Here is a 16,957-nt window from a genome sequence, read left to right on the forward strand (position 1 = left end):
TCCCCAAAGCCTAATGGCTACTACAAGACCCAAAAACTTCTAGTCCTAGAAGTTGAAGCTGAGATGTGGGCCAAGCATATCTGGTGCTCTTTCTGTGATCTGGAAAGAGAATAAGAGATAATGTGTATCTTCTTTCAGAAGAAAAGGGACAGAAGCCTTACAAAGTGCTGTATAAATTTAAAATATCGCAAGTACCTGCTGTAATCATCCCTTCCTAAGCCCTTCTATTATCGCCTTCCCTTCTAGGGGTTCTGCTGCTTATGCCCAAGGGCCCAGATCCTGCACAAAAGCACAGTTCAGAGTTTTGAGTCAAGGAAGCAATACAGATGAATAAAGAGGGAAGCATGAGTTTGAGGAAGAGGAGGTGGACAGCCGAAGACAGTGACTGAAGGGCCCAGGTTTGGAGAGAGGTCAGTACAAAATAGCAGGCTGGGGGAAAGGCAGGCATGAGCCACAAAACCAGCCTGAGTTCATTTGTTGAGGTCAAAGTACTTGGGCAGTTCATCCTAACATGACTTGTGTGCACTGCAACTGTAGTAGCATGTTTCCATTAGTAAGAATTATGAATGGAACTAGGATATCTGACAGTACGTGCTCATCACAGAGGAAAATAACGTGACCATGCTGACTAAACTGTAAACAAATGCACTAGAAGCTGCAAAAATGCACAAAAGCTGCAAAAAAATTGTCATTTATTACTATCACTGGATATTCTGTGATCTTTTAAAGGGTTAAGACAGAAATTCTGCAAGTGGCTTAAACCTTCAAATGTACATTCTGCTGCTGGCATACCCAAAAACAGTTTGTTCCTAACAGTTGTTAGGAATGAATCCCATAATAGTTTTGATAGGTTTGTTGGGTTTTTAATTATTCATTCTCTCCCAGAATAGTTACTTCCCACCCTCCATTTAAACTTTATCTTCTAATCATGTAACATTTCTGTTGTTTACAAAGTATGGCACAGTTTTATAAGTGTTAACTTTTTCTGGTAAAAAGGTATAGAACTTTTTTCTTCCACAGTTCTGTTCCTGCTGGCTGGAAAGTATCAGCAGCTTCCCTTCACACACCGTAAGCAACCACCCCTTAAGACCAGTGTAACTTGTGGTTTTTTAGTAAATTGAGACTAGACTCCTCAGAGAAAAATAAGGAAACAAAAGTGGTGGATCTGAACAAATACAGTTTTCAGAATACAAGTAAAACTCACAGGAACGTGCTGTCACTTTGGAAGGATGCAGGCTGCCCTCTCCATTACCTTATATTAGTTCTCTACTCCAGGAAATATCATAAACCCTTTCTGAAGCACATTGAGATACACTATTACACTTTGGATTTCTGCTGCACAGAAGCCTCCTTTTTCCTTCCTCCCCGAGATCACACGAACAAGCTTAGCAATTACATCCTGTACAGTAATGCTACTCCCTAGAACTACCACATAATCTTTGTCCAGTGTTACCCTTCCACCTGTCTTGCACCAACATCTGAGTCAATGCCAACACGCAGATACACAGGAACTATGTTTCTGTTTTGGAACACATCTTTTAAGTCAGCACTCTTTCTTCAGAAAGTCCTAAGTGATTAAGTCAGTCACTGAAAAAGAATTATGAGATAATGTGAAACCCAACAGCTCTAGCAGTCTCCACAAACCTTCAGCATCCATTAGAAAAGTTGGAGCACATTCTGTGGCAGACACATGTAATATGCAGCTGCACAACTGGAATGGCACATGACAGTACAAAAGCAGAGCTAGGAGAATGGACACCTGAATCCAAAACCCTCCTTCATCAGGAACAGATTAAAAAAAAGCCTATTACAAGGAAAACTGTACAAATACAGATCTTTCAGAACAAGTTTATTAGTCAAACACAATTATAAAATTTAAATATTTATACAGCAAGATGGAAAATTCTAAAGTAAAACCAAACGAGCCAAATTATTTAGCTGCAGTATACACAGGAATGGTTTTGTTTCCTTTATGAGCTGATCCAGTATCGACTTTTCTCAACAATTTCTTGAACACACATTTAATTCTGAGAATGTGTTTCACATGTCAGTGCAGTATACAAAAAGAAAAAATTAAAGACCATACTGAACTGATTTCAAAAAGAAAAAAAAAAGAAAAAAAAAAGAAAAAAGGACAGGCACATTGAAGTCAGCTACTCCATAAATAGCTCATGGCTAATACTGTTTGTATGTGTTGCCATAGTTGAAAGGGTACAAATTAAAATGTTCCTTTGATACACAAGTAACAGGTTCTAAATCTTCTTGTTTGTTCTGCAAAACATGCATGAATTTCCCAAATTTTTGAAAATCTTCTGTACAAGAGAAGGAATACAAAGGCAGCCAGAAATGGAAGCATTCACAAACACCAGAATAAGGCCCTTCAGAGTTTATTTAAAGTAACATGTTAAACCCCTTCATTCTCAGGTAATAGATTAAGAGGCCGAGATACACATCGTCTGCGAGGGTGAGGATACTGGAGGTTGGCAGTGTCAGCATCGCAAGATTGCTCTATCAGAGGAGGAGGAGGAAGGAGCTGGGCATGACTGGACCATCTCGATCCAGCCCGTGGGGAATCCAGAGGGGGAAAGAAATACCTGAAACAATTAAGAAAGGAACAAAACACCAAAACAAAAAACCAAACCAAAACAAAAAAACAAAACAAGAAAAAAAGAGAAAGGTAGTAAATACAAGGAGAACCAAAGGGGAGAAAAGACATGCTGGAAAAAAAAAAAGGCTTTAGTATATCCATGCCAAAACCAATAGAACATAATAGCAGAAATCAAGGCTTGTAATTCAAAACAAGACAAATCTGGAAATTGTTCTTTAAAGCAAAATAATACAGTCTTTTCCACTGAAATTTATAGAAAAGAATACCATAGTCATAGTTCTAGTATACATTTTTACAAAAGAATGGATTGCTTTGGAAATCAAAAGGATGGTGTGGTACAGCTATTAACAGGTTTTCATTCTCCCAGAATTTCTGTGATTTGTTAACAGCCTTCAGTAACGCTTCATTTGTGACACAAAATATACATTAAATATTACCAAAGTACATTTTCTGCATATGCATCTAATTCAGAGTAACTTCACAGCGTTTCTAGAATAGACGTAAAAACATCATTGTTTTTACATTAATACACATTTATAGAGAATAACTATTTTCAATGAAATACAGCCTTTGTATGTATTTACATATTGCTGCAAAATCCTCAGAGTAAATTTAAGATTCCTGGTGAGCGCAAGATTCGGAATTATGCCACTTCATGTCATTTTGCTGCTGTTTTTATTAGAACTTACCCGTAACACTTGTGCATTTTAGCATAATTATATTAGATACCTACAGATGTTTTCTCTCTTGTTTACAGTTCTGTGGACTTACAGAAAGGAACAGCTCTTAAACTAATTAATGAAATTATGGGACAATTCACAACAAGCTGCATTTTGGTTTCTACCTTTATATGGCTAAAGTGTTTGCATTTCTTAAGGATGCTATGTTTAGAGAATTTTAGGTACTCCATGGAACTATTACCATAGGAATGTACAAATACATATCAGAAAAAGTACTTCTCTTATGATGACGAAAGTATGACAGTACTCATAAAACATTTATTTGAAGTCATACTAAGGGATATAAACGAAGCAATACCCAAACTACTGATAGCTACCATCTGTACAATTGTCAAAACAGTTTTCTTATTCCCTTTAAACTAACAGTTTCATATATTACAAAGCAGTTACAACCTTGTAATGTTTAGGAATCTTAATCAAATGCTGAACGCTATGAAATGCAAAACAAATTGGTTCTCAAAACAATTTTAATGGAAGTTATTATAATGGTCATTTCCCTCCTCCCATCCCAAACAAGGACAAAAATTCTCATTTTTAATCATGAACTAGTCTTTTAATTTGACAAGCTTTCATATAATACGTTCTGATGAAAGTTTTGGGGTTTGGGTGGGTTGTTTATGGGTTTTTTTCCAAACAAGAAGCCTCTCCAAATATTTTTCTATCAGGAGTTCCAATAGTATCAAACTGTGCAGGCTAGTACAAAAAAGTGTACACAACGTGTTTTAAAAAGGCTTTTTGAACAGCATTTAGTAGTTAGCAGGCTGCTGGTGTCTTGGGAGAGGTCAAACGGCGTTGGGGAGGGGAAAAAGGAGTTCGTTTTCCATTCCTGTGTGCATGCAACAAGCAGCAAAACACCAAAGTTACTCCAGTTAGCTTGGTATCAGCTCTGCTTTCTGTTAAAAAGGACATAATACAAATGGAGAATGGAAATTGTATCATAAATCTAGACACACAATTACATCAACATAACAATATAGCCCTACTGATTTATTTCGCAACAATCTACATCACCTGTTCTGAAACTTAATTTTGAGTACAAATCCAGTGTGGTGATCGTGCTTTTGCAAACTTTTTCAGATCTGCATATTCTTTAGCTGTTTTAAGTGTTTAAATGTATAGACACTGAAACAGCATGTAGAGTCAGAGACAAAATAAATTATGTGTGAGATACCTATTCAATGTCAATACATCAATCTTTATCAGCGTCTTAACACTAACACAAAAGTTAACAACTGTGCTTACGCAATTTAAGGCAGCGTTACTACAAAGAAAAACATGGAGTTAAGGCATATATTTTTTATAGTAAGGCTCAGTCCTAGGACAAGACACTGTATGTTTGGGAATTGTACAGCCAATGACATAATTTTGGAATTAACGTTTTGTTATAAATTGGAGCCAAGAATAATTTATTAAAAAACAAAACAAAAAGCCCTCCAAAATGCAAAGCAATCGAGGGAGTCTAAAAATAATGCTAGAAGTTCCAGATTCACAATGGCTTACTACCAACTTCAGGGACAGGAGAAGAACCACCAAAAGGGTGGAGTAGGGAAGGGCAGTCTTGCTGGCAGCACGCTTTAGATAAGGAGATTGTGAAACCACACCCTATGCAAAACGAGTATAAAATAGCCTGTAGTTCCCCACAGGAGCCCAAACAAAGAGTTACACAGCTCTGAATATACTATTCCCAAGATAGGGCTGTATTTCAGCATTTTTTTGCTGCACTGCAAGTAGAACATGGAACCAGATGACCAATATGATTCTGATGCCCTTTTTTGTGGGACTATTACCACCCCTTGCTGTCCCATTTGTCTTGTGAGGAAAATGTGAGAGCCCTCCTCTGCTCAACACACCTAGGGATCTGGAAGCCAGAACTGGCGTTCAGGATTGACTGCTGAAAGGAAGGAGAGGCAGGGAATGATGACACAGTGCTGCTCTCCAAAAGCAAACTTTACTGATCAGCATTTTATACCGAAAGAAAGCCACATGAGGAGCTGCACACGGATGGAAATGGAAGCTATGCCAAGGCAATAGAAAAAAAATAAAGGTGGCCACAAAACTTGGAAACTGCAGCTACAGAATTTGGCCACATCTAGTCCTTCCATAAGATTTACAGTCCTGTCAAGCTGAGTGTACAGACTCCACCATGCAGAGGAGGGGCTCAGTGTATTTCTACATTTCGGTGTGCACAAATTTAAATGTTTCTTTTTCAGAAGAGGCAGTTAAATTTACCTACTAAACAGCAATTATTACAGAATAAAAACCTAACAGATTAAAACAAATTATCTGCAATACAAATGCCATATAAGGAAGATTAAAAAAACCACAAAATTGATGCTACACCTGTGAAAAGCAAGTTAACTAACAGTAGTATTTGATTGTTGAAACCATACGTTATGAAGTAGCTTTTCCTCCTTCCCTTCTGCTACATTACCCCAATGAAAAACAGAGTTTGTTGCTGGTATTTTTGCTTCACTTTTAAACACGAATCTAAAGCAAAAGGGCAGTTATACAGCAGTTATGATGAAGCTTCTTCTTTGAAACTATTTCAGAAATGCTGTTTTTAATAATGTGAAAGGACTAGAAGTGAAAATAGTTGTTTACATTGCTTATTTATACATTCTGACTCAGTGTGGCTTACGGTTTTGTTCATTTTCCCCTTAACAGTGGCACAGCAAGACAACACCACAAAGCAAAATCAGAAGAGCCTGCAGAAGTATTGCACTTTGAAAAAATGTAAAACAAACATGAAAGCTAAGTGAAATTAAGAAGATTCAGAGAAGAGACCATTTACTGAAACTCAGTCTCCCTACTAATTAACCTACCTGCTGGCAGATGATCCATTTAGTGAATTCTGTAGACTTGTATTGGCTGAACCTAGAGAGGCATTAAAAATTCCCTGCTGAGAACTACCATTCACCGGACTCCCATTACCTTTCAGAATACCAGTACACTTCCAGTTGTCCATGTAATTAGCTGCAAATATAGATATATAAAAACTGTTAGTTTCTCTTCTGAAGCTCAGCATTCCCTACAAATATGTTTCAACTACCATACACCTGGTGTGAATCAGAATGGAACTTCAATGCCAAAATATAAATTCCAAATAGCTGAGGATCTGGCCCTTTAGCTGTCTGATACTCTTTGGCTATCCACAACTTAAAACTCAGTTTCCACTACTAAAATACTGAGAAACAAATGCAAATGTATAAGGAAACTAGCAGTGGGGGTTTTTTTGGTTTTGTGGTTTTGCTGTTGCTTTTGGAAATGTAAACTGAAAAAAAGCCAGTTTGCCTGAACATTGTGACATTTTCTGGGTTTAGCATCAGAGAAAGACAGTAATGCAGTACATATGTTACTTTGTAAAATTAAAATTTTATATAGCTCTAGTCTGGTGAAACAATTTCAGGGTACAGGAACAACTATTTGCAACAGCCTAAATCATGCAAGTGTTCCAGCACAGAAAGTTATTTTCTTTTTCTGAAATGTAAACACAAATATAAAAAAATTCACAAATCTAAAATGAACTTTCCCTCCAAAATTATGTTTTGAGTAAAATTTCTCCAGTATGCCCAGCATACTACAAAGTTAATATAATATATGTCAAGTGGGTAACCTTACCCTTCCAGAGCCTAACACAGCCATCATCACCAGAGGAGGCAAGCACTGTGCCCGTAATATTCCAGCTCACTCGCCACACCTGGGAGTTGTGATTATCAAACTGTGCCACAATATGAATTTCAAATTTTGTTAATCCTCCCGATGAAGTCAATTCTTTCCTGTTTAAGACAAAAGTGATAGTTCTGCACACACCTGTTCAAAGGTCTGGGTTTGAACGTGACGACAGAAAGAGAGGATACATCTTTCAAGCAGTTTATACAACTGTTAATAGATGAGGAGTGCTAAGAGGGTATTCAGACAAAAATTACAGACTTGCTCACAATCTTGTCATCTTAAAAATCAGGCTGCTAAAAAAAAGTCCTGCATACATTAAGTTACTACTGTTTCTTCATAGATACTACTAAACTACTAAAATAAAACCATAATATCACATCATACCAAACCATCTTCCTCTTAAGCTCACCTTAGAGGTTTTAGCGTGAAAATTCGTACATCTTTGGTTGCTACAGCCAAGATATGGAAGGATCTTCCCAGATTTGGAGCAAATGCAATATCATGTACAGGATCTGTGACTGTCATCAAAGCTTCTGCTTTTGCATATTTTCTGTACAGCATAGGAAAATAACTTTTAATGCCATCAAAACTGCCAGTGATGCAGGTTATATAAACCAGACACAGGGGAACAGGGAAAAAGGGTTAAGTATACATAAGACTCGCAAAACCAAAAGTATTTTCTTAAAAGAAATTGTAAGTAATGATTTCAAGCTGATTTCTTCAGAAATCAAATACATCAGATACAGTAACCACTAAAACCAGTATGCTAAATCATACAACAAAGCAAGGATTCCAGTACAAAGAACATTTTGTCCACAGTTGGAAGAGAAATAAAAAGATTCTTCCATTCACAAATCTAAAGGGAATTTGCATCTCAGCAACTTACTACATTTTCTGTTGTAAGCGGACAGCTACCTGCCTCCTCTGCTGTATGATAAACATGTATCCCATTTTTTTTATTTACCACCAGGTAAATAAAGCAACTTGTCTTTATTGTTAATGCACAGAGAGCATTGTCTGAAGGCAGGCATAAATCCACACCAATCACTCTGAATCAAACACAATTTCTCTGTTATTTAACTGAAGTGATGGTGCACACACTTCCTGGCCTTTTCTGGTTCTGTGAACTCTTGACTGTGTGAACTTTCACAGAACATTAGAAATTCACAGGACTTTCTGATATTATAATCATGCCTTTAAAATCATTTTAAGGTGCCTTTGAACAAAACAGCGCCTCATGCAACACAGTTCAAATTTCAACTTTGTCCTCTTAATTCCTTGTGCAAAATTAAGCATATAAATTAGGAGACAGCGAAACAAATCTTCCTTTAAAGTTCTGGTAAGAACAGTGGCATTTCTTCACCGACATGGAATAAAATTATCAATATCATATTTGTAAACATCAGCTGCCATTCTGAGGTCTTCCTCTCTTTTCCCATCCAATGGCTCATAGACAAAATTAAGCTATTATCATTTACTACTTCACATCTAGTGACAGAAATAAAAGACCATATATTATAAACTACTTCATGATCCCACAAATGTTACACATTTAGCATACCTGGTATTTTCGTTATATTCATAAATTTGAACCTTTGCCAATATATTTGGACTGTTGTCATCACTTCCTACAGCTATCATTGGAGAATGTGCTCGAGAGCTAAAATGCAAACACAAATACTGTTAAATTCACAAATGATTCCACAGAAAGTTCACCAAGCAGTTTTTAAATTTAAAACACTATAAAAAAACCCCAAAACAATAACAAAAAAATATGACAAGGGAAAACATCACAAGGAAACAAGTTAAGTGCTATTCATAGTTACCAGTACCTCCACTCTGATGTTTTAAAAGCCCACTTTATACATTCACTATGGTGAAATGATTAGGAAACATTATTTGGCAATTCAAGATGATGTTCCCAGAGAGTAGGGTTGATTTCACATATGCATGGTGCAGTCTAGTATTTGCCACAAGTTTCATGGCAGAGTGTGCACTCTTTGCACTGCTTTTAATGACTGATTAGTGTCATTTTGTTCAGGTTTTGGAAGACAGCTTACACAAGCTAAATGTATATAAACTATAGTTTTTAAATCAACTTTTAACTCTATTCCACGCACTAAAGTGAAAGCCTGTATGTACTCTGAACCTCCAGCACAGACTACTACTAATGAATAAAAGAATAACTGGATCAGCAGGACACAACATTATGTCTACAGGGGAAGCAATTAAGTGCTTCTGGATGAACAGAATCCAAATTAGTTCAGCCTTGAATTGTTTTTCCCCTCCTGTTATTGCTGGGGGAGGATATGAGACGGGAAACAAAGGAGAACCTCTGCATGCAAGTGTTCTTTTGGATAGGGACTACCCAACTGGACTCCCCTCTGATTCTGTCCAGTTCAAGAAGGTTAAGTACATCATTGAGCCCCCCTGAGGATAGAACTAAAAGAACAACTCCTGGGCTTCATATCTGTGCTAACAAGACTCTTGTGGCTCCTTTTACTCTGCTGCACTGGCAAGGGTTCATGTGCTTCTTGAAGTTTTCAAAATTATTATCTATTGCAACACCATTCTAAATGAAAGAAGAAAAACACAGGAATTGTTCCTTTACAAACACTTTCTTTTATCAAAATCCCAATTAAGTTTTATGGGATAAATAAAAAGCATTCTGTAGCTTTTTAGGTTGCTACTTGTTGAAAATAATTAAACTGGGAATATTTCCTCACAGAGCACAGGAGGATTTTTTGTAACACTTCTCTGGCTCTCCCAAACTTCCTTTATTAAAAAAAATTTCAGCAGAAAGTTTCAGATGTACCCAAACGTACACTCAATCTTCTCCATAGGATTTATTCCACAAAAATTCAGAACTCACTCCTCTGCTTAAGCAGTTACAAAGCAAAGCCTATAGTTTTAATAACATACCTTGAAGGATTCCAAGAAATACAACTGCAGCTTAGCTTACATGAAATTTCATGCTGCAGTGACCACTGACTGAGATTCATCACATCTGGAGCTTCATAAATCCTTACAACTCCATCTGCTGAACAGGTTGCTAACATAAGACCCATATGCTTGGGAGCAAACTTCACATCTGTAACGGATGTCCTACTGTCCACTAGAGTGGTCCTCTTGACCTGCAAAGAAAAGGCAGAGATTCTTCAGAGAAATGCTAGAAATTTCCATCAAAAATTTATTCCCTAAGGAAGGCTAAACAAAGTCTGACAACGTCATTTCATAGGATCACTAACATCTTCCATCAAAAACTTTAAAAAAAAAAAACAAACTTTGTTCACCAACAAATTGGAGAAATGACAGATCATTGTTACAGTGATGCAAATTCAAGCATCAAGAGATACCTCACTGTGATATCAAACTTCTGATACCAGAAAGAATTGTTTAGATTATGCTCTTCAGGAAAAGAAAAAAGCATCACCATGTAACATAAGCACAAAAGAAAAAAGTACTGGCCAGAGGCAGTTTCAAACTATCCTCTTCATTCATACTGGTGACAACATTAACTGCCCTGTCTAAGGACACCGCTTTATAAATTCAGCACTGTTGAAGTTTATCATGAAGCATTTTCTCACTGAAGCACCGAAATAAATGCTTCTGATAAGGGAACAGGTGAATGCAGCAGGCATTGAATAGGATGAATAGCTAAAGAAGAAAAAATTGTAAATATTTCTTTTCCAAGTAATTTCCTCTCCTGCCAAGACAGCCTGCTGAGCCTGGTTTGAGCCAAAAACCATGATCACAACTGCACATAGAAGTGAACTTTCATAATCCACTGGGTGCCAACAATCTTGACAATCCAACTCCTCACAATATGTATTTTAACATTAGAAAACTTTAGCAGAAAGTAGAAAACTGCAGGTATTTTAGTAACTTAAATTAAAACATTAGAGGCAGGAATAGTACTACACATAAAGCATAGCTGGAAAATAGTCTGTTTAGATCTAGAATTCCCATGATGAAATGCTATCCTGAAAATTTACTTCTGAGTAAAATTTTTTATTTCCCAAAAGAACCTTGATCTATTGTTTGAAAGACGAAAAAGACCAGCATGAGACAGTTTTGAATGAGCTCTTGTTTAAGAACTTAAATTCTACTGTAGATAGAAATTCACATTTGCAAGTTGTTTGACAGGGAATACCTTATTATGAAACACCAATAACAGTGACAGTGATTGGTCTGAATGTTGCCATTTAGCTGTTTTCCCCAAACCTTGTAAAAATACTTACTTTATATTGGAGTATTGCTACAAATGAACAAAACATAGGCAAAATCAGGAACACTTTATATTAACAGAAAAAAACTCAAGTCTCACCCAGTGACTCTGGCCTCGGAGTTTATCATTTGACTCTCCCACAATTTCTTCCCATACAGCTGCTGTTCTATCAAAAGAGCAAGAAACCAAGACCTGCCCAAATTCAGGATGTGCCCATGTCACACGCCACACAGATCCACTATGGGTCTGCAAGAGAACATCAAAACACTGTAAAGAAGCATACTTACTGCATTAGTCCAACAGACTATATATTTTTATGAGCTTCTGCAGAAGGGAATTCCTGTTCCTTTGAAAGCTCTGTTCTTTTATACCAAGTTACACAGCAGCTGTTGCATTTATTTCAACCACCACTGCAAGGTTTTGTTGCTATTAATAAGTGTTTAAAAAGCAATTATTACAAGTGTTTTTCAAAACATTATTTATTAATACTTTAAGTTCCAAACTAAGATTCTGCCTTGATGCAAAAAGTTGTGCTTTGTTTTCAGTCAATTTTCAGCCATTACCATGCTTACTTCTAACTTGCCTATACTTTTCAAAAGCATATGTAGAGCATTGCTTATCTTCTTTTTAATATGAAGCTCCTCTTTCTACCTATTCAACCTTCTTTTCTTAGAGAAGGGGAATTCAAAAGCTTCACTTGCATTTCCATTTACAGGTATGAATGCATTGTGGTCCTAATAAATACAAATTTAAGGACAATTCAGAAGCTGAATGCACTAATTATCCAGATGAAGCAGAGTCTCTATATGAGTTCTCAGAAAGGTTTTGGAGGAAAGAAAAACAGAGGTCAGATGTTGTAACATTTAACAGCCAGACCTCTTCCTTTTCATTTTTTCCCTTTTTTTTTTTTTAAGTCTTACTATATGCAAAAAGGAGAATATTCAATTAAAAACAAAGGTACTGTTTTTCAACTCCCTAAACCAGTTACTGTTATGTTTACTGATACCAAAGTCTGACAACATAACTAAGTACAGAAGACTGCATGTTAGCCTCTGCTTTAAATTAGAGACATTAAAGATGTTTTATAAAAGCAGAGAAAAAATTATTTCTACTATATAAGTCAGCAGAAATGAAGCATGTTTCTTCAAAAACAAAGGATAAATTATGGTTATGTCTGTGTAATTTTTATAAATACAAACCTTCCAGCTGGCAGTGCAATGCCAATCCCCATTTTCGCTTTTATCCCAGACCTATTGAGAAATCAAAACACAATCATACAATTTGCAAATAAAGCTTATTAAATATATATATATATATATATATATATATATACACACATCAAAAAAATATAGATAAGAATATACATGCATACCACTAGACATTTTCATCTGGAAAACGGTACTTGGCTCAGTACACAACTGCACTTCACTCACCCTTGAAAATATCCCTACTACAGGTCAGGAGAAGAGGCATCGCCTGTAAAATCCACTATTGTATGACACCTATCTTTAAAAAAAGTAATTTACATGGAAGAGAAATTATTGCCATTCCCATACTTCATTCACCGTTCCAAAAGTACACTACTCAGTTTCACTCTAGAGCCTTGACTGTCCTCTGGTGCTCAGCTCTGGCTGCAAAACCCTAATGCAGCGCCCAGCACCCATCCCACAGACAGAGCAGGACAGCAAAAAGAAATCAAGGTAGTGGGGGAACAGATCTGTTTCTCTTTCTAATATTTCTGCCTTGATTTATAACCATATGCCGAACCTTCCCCTCTCTTGATTTCCCATACATCTTCATCATATTTGTGACTTTTTTATTGAAAAATTATGAAGGATGTCATGAACATAAACAAATGAAAGACACCTCTAGAAGTCTGCCATCCACTCCTGTTTGTCACTCATTCACTTTAAAGCTTTACTGGAGTCCAACTCTGTAACTTTTCCCCAACTCCTATTCCACAGGGCCCACATAATGAGAACAAGAACTGTACAAGTGCTGTAAAACTCTGGTTAGAGTAAAACTTCTGAAGACCATCTCATAAAAGATTCAGTTACGACTGGAAAGTAACATTACAATGTTGAAGAACATAGTCACTGCACTCCACCTACCTCTTGGCATCTTTCTTAACAACATCCTTTTTAGGCTGCAAGTTCTAGGTAGTCAGTCCAAACCAAAGACTTACATGGTTTTGGCTTACTTTTGGGGGGGACTATTTTGTTGTTGTGGTTGGTTATTTGCTTTTTAATCTGTGCTGAGGGAGAAGGGGCTGCTCGCTTGTTTTTAAGTATGATCTAAATGTGACACGGCTTTCTACGGAAAAAAAAAAACCAAACACATTTTCTCAACCATCTACCAGACCTAAGGAAAAACGTGACTGCTCTTTAAATTACATTTCTTAGTAAGAAATATCCATGTACTGCATAATCCCTGTAACTCCTGAATTTGTCTGTCTTCTTGCTATGCACAAAAAAGGGAAAGGGCAGTCAACTTTTCGTTTAGACAAACATAAACTGTTACTTTATTTCCTGTAAAGGAATTAAGATATGCAAAAAATTTTACAGTTTCCTTCATCTGCGAGAGCACACATGAGCACTTCAACTTCAGTCTTTTGCTTACTGGCACTTAATTATGAAATAGTATCTTCCCTTAATAAATAAAGATTATCGGCGCTACATTATGAAGCAGTAGTTTCTTCCCTTAATGTTAATAAATACAGATCTTCAGTTGAATCAACAGAACAAGCGCCACGGCCGCAGCCACAAGAGCTCGAGAACGTTTTCCTAGGTGGAGCCGTGGGTGGGAAGCGGCGTTCCCGTGTTTACAGGCGTTCGCGCACACAAACACACAAACACACGTGCCGTATGTGCGGGTGCCTCCCGCCTCCTCGGCCTCCTGGACCCACAGCCCGTCACCGTCCCGGTGCCTCCCGCGGGACGAGCCCCCGGCAGCCCCTCGGCCCCGCCGGCTCCCCGCTAGGCCGTGCGCCGCTGGTGCCGCGGCACCCCCGCAGCCGGCACAAGGCCCGGCGGGTCCCGCTGACCTTGACGCTCTGGTCGCTGGAGCAGGTGGCCATGCGGCGGCCGTGGAAGTCGAAGGACACATCGTGGATGAGGTCGCGGTGATCGGCCGCGATGCTGCGCGCCACGAACATCCCGGCGCGGCCGCCACGCGGGGCGGAGGGCGGGGACACGCCCGCGCGCGCAGCCGCCGGCGCCCGCCGCGCTCGGGGGGGGCGGGTCCGCGCTTGCGCACTCCTGCCCGACCGCCGGGGCAAGGCGGGGAAGTGACGGGACGGGGCTGGGACGCGGTGGGGCGGAAGGGTTATCGCGGGGCAGGGTAGCGCGGCCCTCTCCGGGAAGTTACGCCCTCCAGCTGCGACCCACCGCGGCAGGGCCCTTCCCGTAGTGACAGGACGGGAGAACATAGCGTGAAAGCTGCTCCAGGGAGGTTTAGGTTGGACACCAGGAGGAATTTCTTCACAGAAACGGTGATTAGACACTCGAATGGGCTGCCCAGGGAGGTGGTGGAGTCACCGTCCCTGGAGGTGTTTACGGAAAGACTGGACGTGGCACTCAGTGCCATGGTCTAATTGACGTCGGGGTGTTTGGTCACGGGTTGAACTCGATGATCTCAGAGCTCTTTTCCAACCAAATGGATCCCGTGATTCTGTGTGGTTCCCAGCCCGGGCTTGCAGGCTCTGCAAACAACGCCGGTGCGTGTGGCGCCCTGCGGAGCGAAATCCCTTCAAACAGCGAATCCGAAAGCTCAGGAGCTCGCCGTAACAATACAGGTCAATAAAGAAGCAAACTCTCAGCGCGGCAGTGTGTGATGGACCGCATTTGCTTCTTTAATAATTTACTGTGTTAATGGATGCTGTCAGATGAGCCCTCTGGTGCAAAAGAACGTGAGACCTGCTTCTCGAGGAGAGGTATATAAGAGATAAGTTTGGAAGGTTTTATAAGAAGGATGAGCATGATGCACGCAGGGGAGGAATCCCCAGGCAGGTTGGAAGCTCCTACAAGGAAAGGCTGAGAGAACTGGGTTTGTTCTGCCTGTCAAAAAGGAAGGCTTCGGGGTGACCTAATTATGACCTTCCAGTACCTGAAGGGAGCCTGCAAGAAAGATGGAGAGAGACTTTTTACAAGGGCATGTAGTGACAGGACAAGGGGCAATGGCCTTAAAATGAGGGTAGATTTAGATTAGTTATTAGGAGGAAGTTCTTTGCTGTGAGGGTGGTGAGACACTGGAACAGATTTCCCAGAGAAGTTGTGGATGCCCCATCCCTGGAAGCATTTAAGGCCAGATTGGATGGGGCTCCTAAACAACCTGGAAAGGTGTCCCTTTCCATGACAGGTGGGTTGGAACTAGAGGATCTTTAATGTCCCTTCTAACCCAGGCCATTCTACAATTCTAATTGAGACAAGGTGAATAAGATCCAGACTATGAAGTAGAAGCAGAACAGAGACTTTCACATGGTAGAAAACTCATCCTGAGTGACTGAGCTCTGGGCAGAAGCCACAGACTGATAATTACTGGCCTGTAGTCAGTGCAAAATGAATTAACTAAAAGCAGATGGAGACTCATGAGAACTCAACACTCTCACTGCTGACCTACCACCTTCCAGGGAGCTCCTCACCAGCAGAAGCACCTTCTTCCAATGTCCTGCAGTATCAACTCACAAACTGGATCATGCAGCTCACAGTGCTAATATTTTTTAAGTACCATTCATTCATTGTATCACTGAGGACAAGACCATTCCAGCATCTTTTTTTAAGAAATACTTCATCTGTAAGCCATGTTATTTACTGGCTATTCTGAAGATAACTACAATGGCTGATAAATCTTAACAAAGAAAAAATAATTCATTCTGTACAATCCAAATAGCAATAATGCAGTTAGTAGATTTAAGAGAAAAACTAAATAATAATGAAATTATGGTGGTGGTAATAAACAAATAAACAACAGCAAGCACAGTTCTATTTAACTGTTGTTATATTTCAGTTCCAAAACAGTACTGAAGTCATTAGGACACCTTCATTACCTTATTCTTATGATACAGTTTTGCAATCAGCATTAAGTAGAGAAGGAAAAAGAATGAGATGCTGGAAAGCAGTGCCATGGGAAAGGACCTGGGGGTCCTGGTCGATGGCAAGTTGAATATGAGTCAGCAGTGCCCTGGCAGCCAGGAGGGCCAGCTGTGTCCTAAGGGGCATCAGGCAAAGCATCGCCAGCCAGCTGAGGGAGGGGATTGTCCTGCTCTGCTCTGCACTGGGGCAACCTCACCTTGAATATTGTGAGCTGTTTTGGGTGCCACAATATAAAAAAGATACGAAGTTATTAAGTGTTCAAAGGAGGGCAATGAAGATGGCGAAAGGCTGTAGGGAAAGCTGTATGAGGAGCGGCTGAGGTCACTTGGTCTGTTCAGCCTGGAGAAGAGGAGACTGAGGGGAGACCTCATTGCAGTCTACAACTTCCTCGTGAGGGGAAGAGGAGGAGGAGGCACTCATCCCTTCTCTGTGGTGACCAGTGACAGGTTGTGAGGGAATGGCCTAAAGTTGTGTCAGGGGAGCTTTAGGTTGGATATTAAAAAAAAGGTTCTCCACCAAGAGGGTGGCTGGGTACTGGAACAGGCTCCCCAGGGAAGTGGTCACAGCACGAAGCCTGACAGAGTTCAGGAGTTGTTTGGGCAATAGTCTCAGGCACTCT

At 39.4% G+C, this 16,957-nt stretch overlaps 1 protein-coding gene across 2 annotated transcripts; it reads right to left on the reverse strand.

Annotated features, from left to right (window-relative positions):
• Positions 1-1,828: 1,828 nt before the first annotated feature.
• On the reverse strand, positions 1,829-14,456 carry SEH1L (SEH1 like nucleoporin). Of its 2 annotated transcripts, none has more exons than XM_051773664.1 (9): positions 14,292-14,456; positions 12,448-12,498; positions 11,348-11,494; positions 9,943-10,154; positions 8,582-8,680; positions 7,430-7,570; positions 6,967-7,124; positions 6,171-6,321; positions 1,829-2,594 (listed from the first exon to the last, which is right to left on the reverse strand). In XM_051773664.1, exons 1-9 carry the CDS (start codon positions 14,400-14,402, stop codon positions 2,405-2,407), a joined length of 1,260 nt encoding a protein of 419 aa, XP_051629624.1. In that variant the 5' UTR covers positions 14,403-14,456; the 3' UTR covers positions 1,829-2,404. The 2 variants fall into 2 exon arrangements, with proteins under 2 accessions (XP_051629624.1, XP_051629635.1); XM_051773675.1 differs by having other exon boundaries at positions 2,372-4,241.
• Between the last annotated feature and the right edge of the window lie 2,501 nt (positions 14,457-16,957).

This window comes from Manacus candei, unplaced genomic scaffold, assembly GCF_025592945.1.
Source record: "Manacus candei isolate 608988 ecotype Guabito, Panama unplaced genomic scaffold, ASM2559294v1 h1tg000008l, whole genome shotgun sequence".
Classification (NCBI taxonomy): Eukaryota; Metazoa; Chordata; class Aves; order Passeriformes; family Pipridae; genus Manacus; species Manacus candei.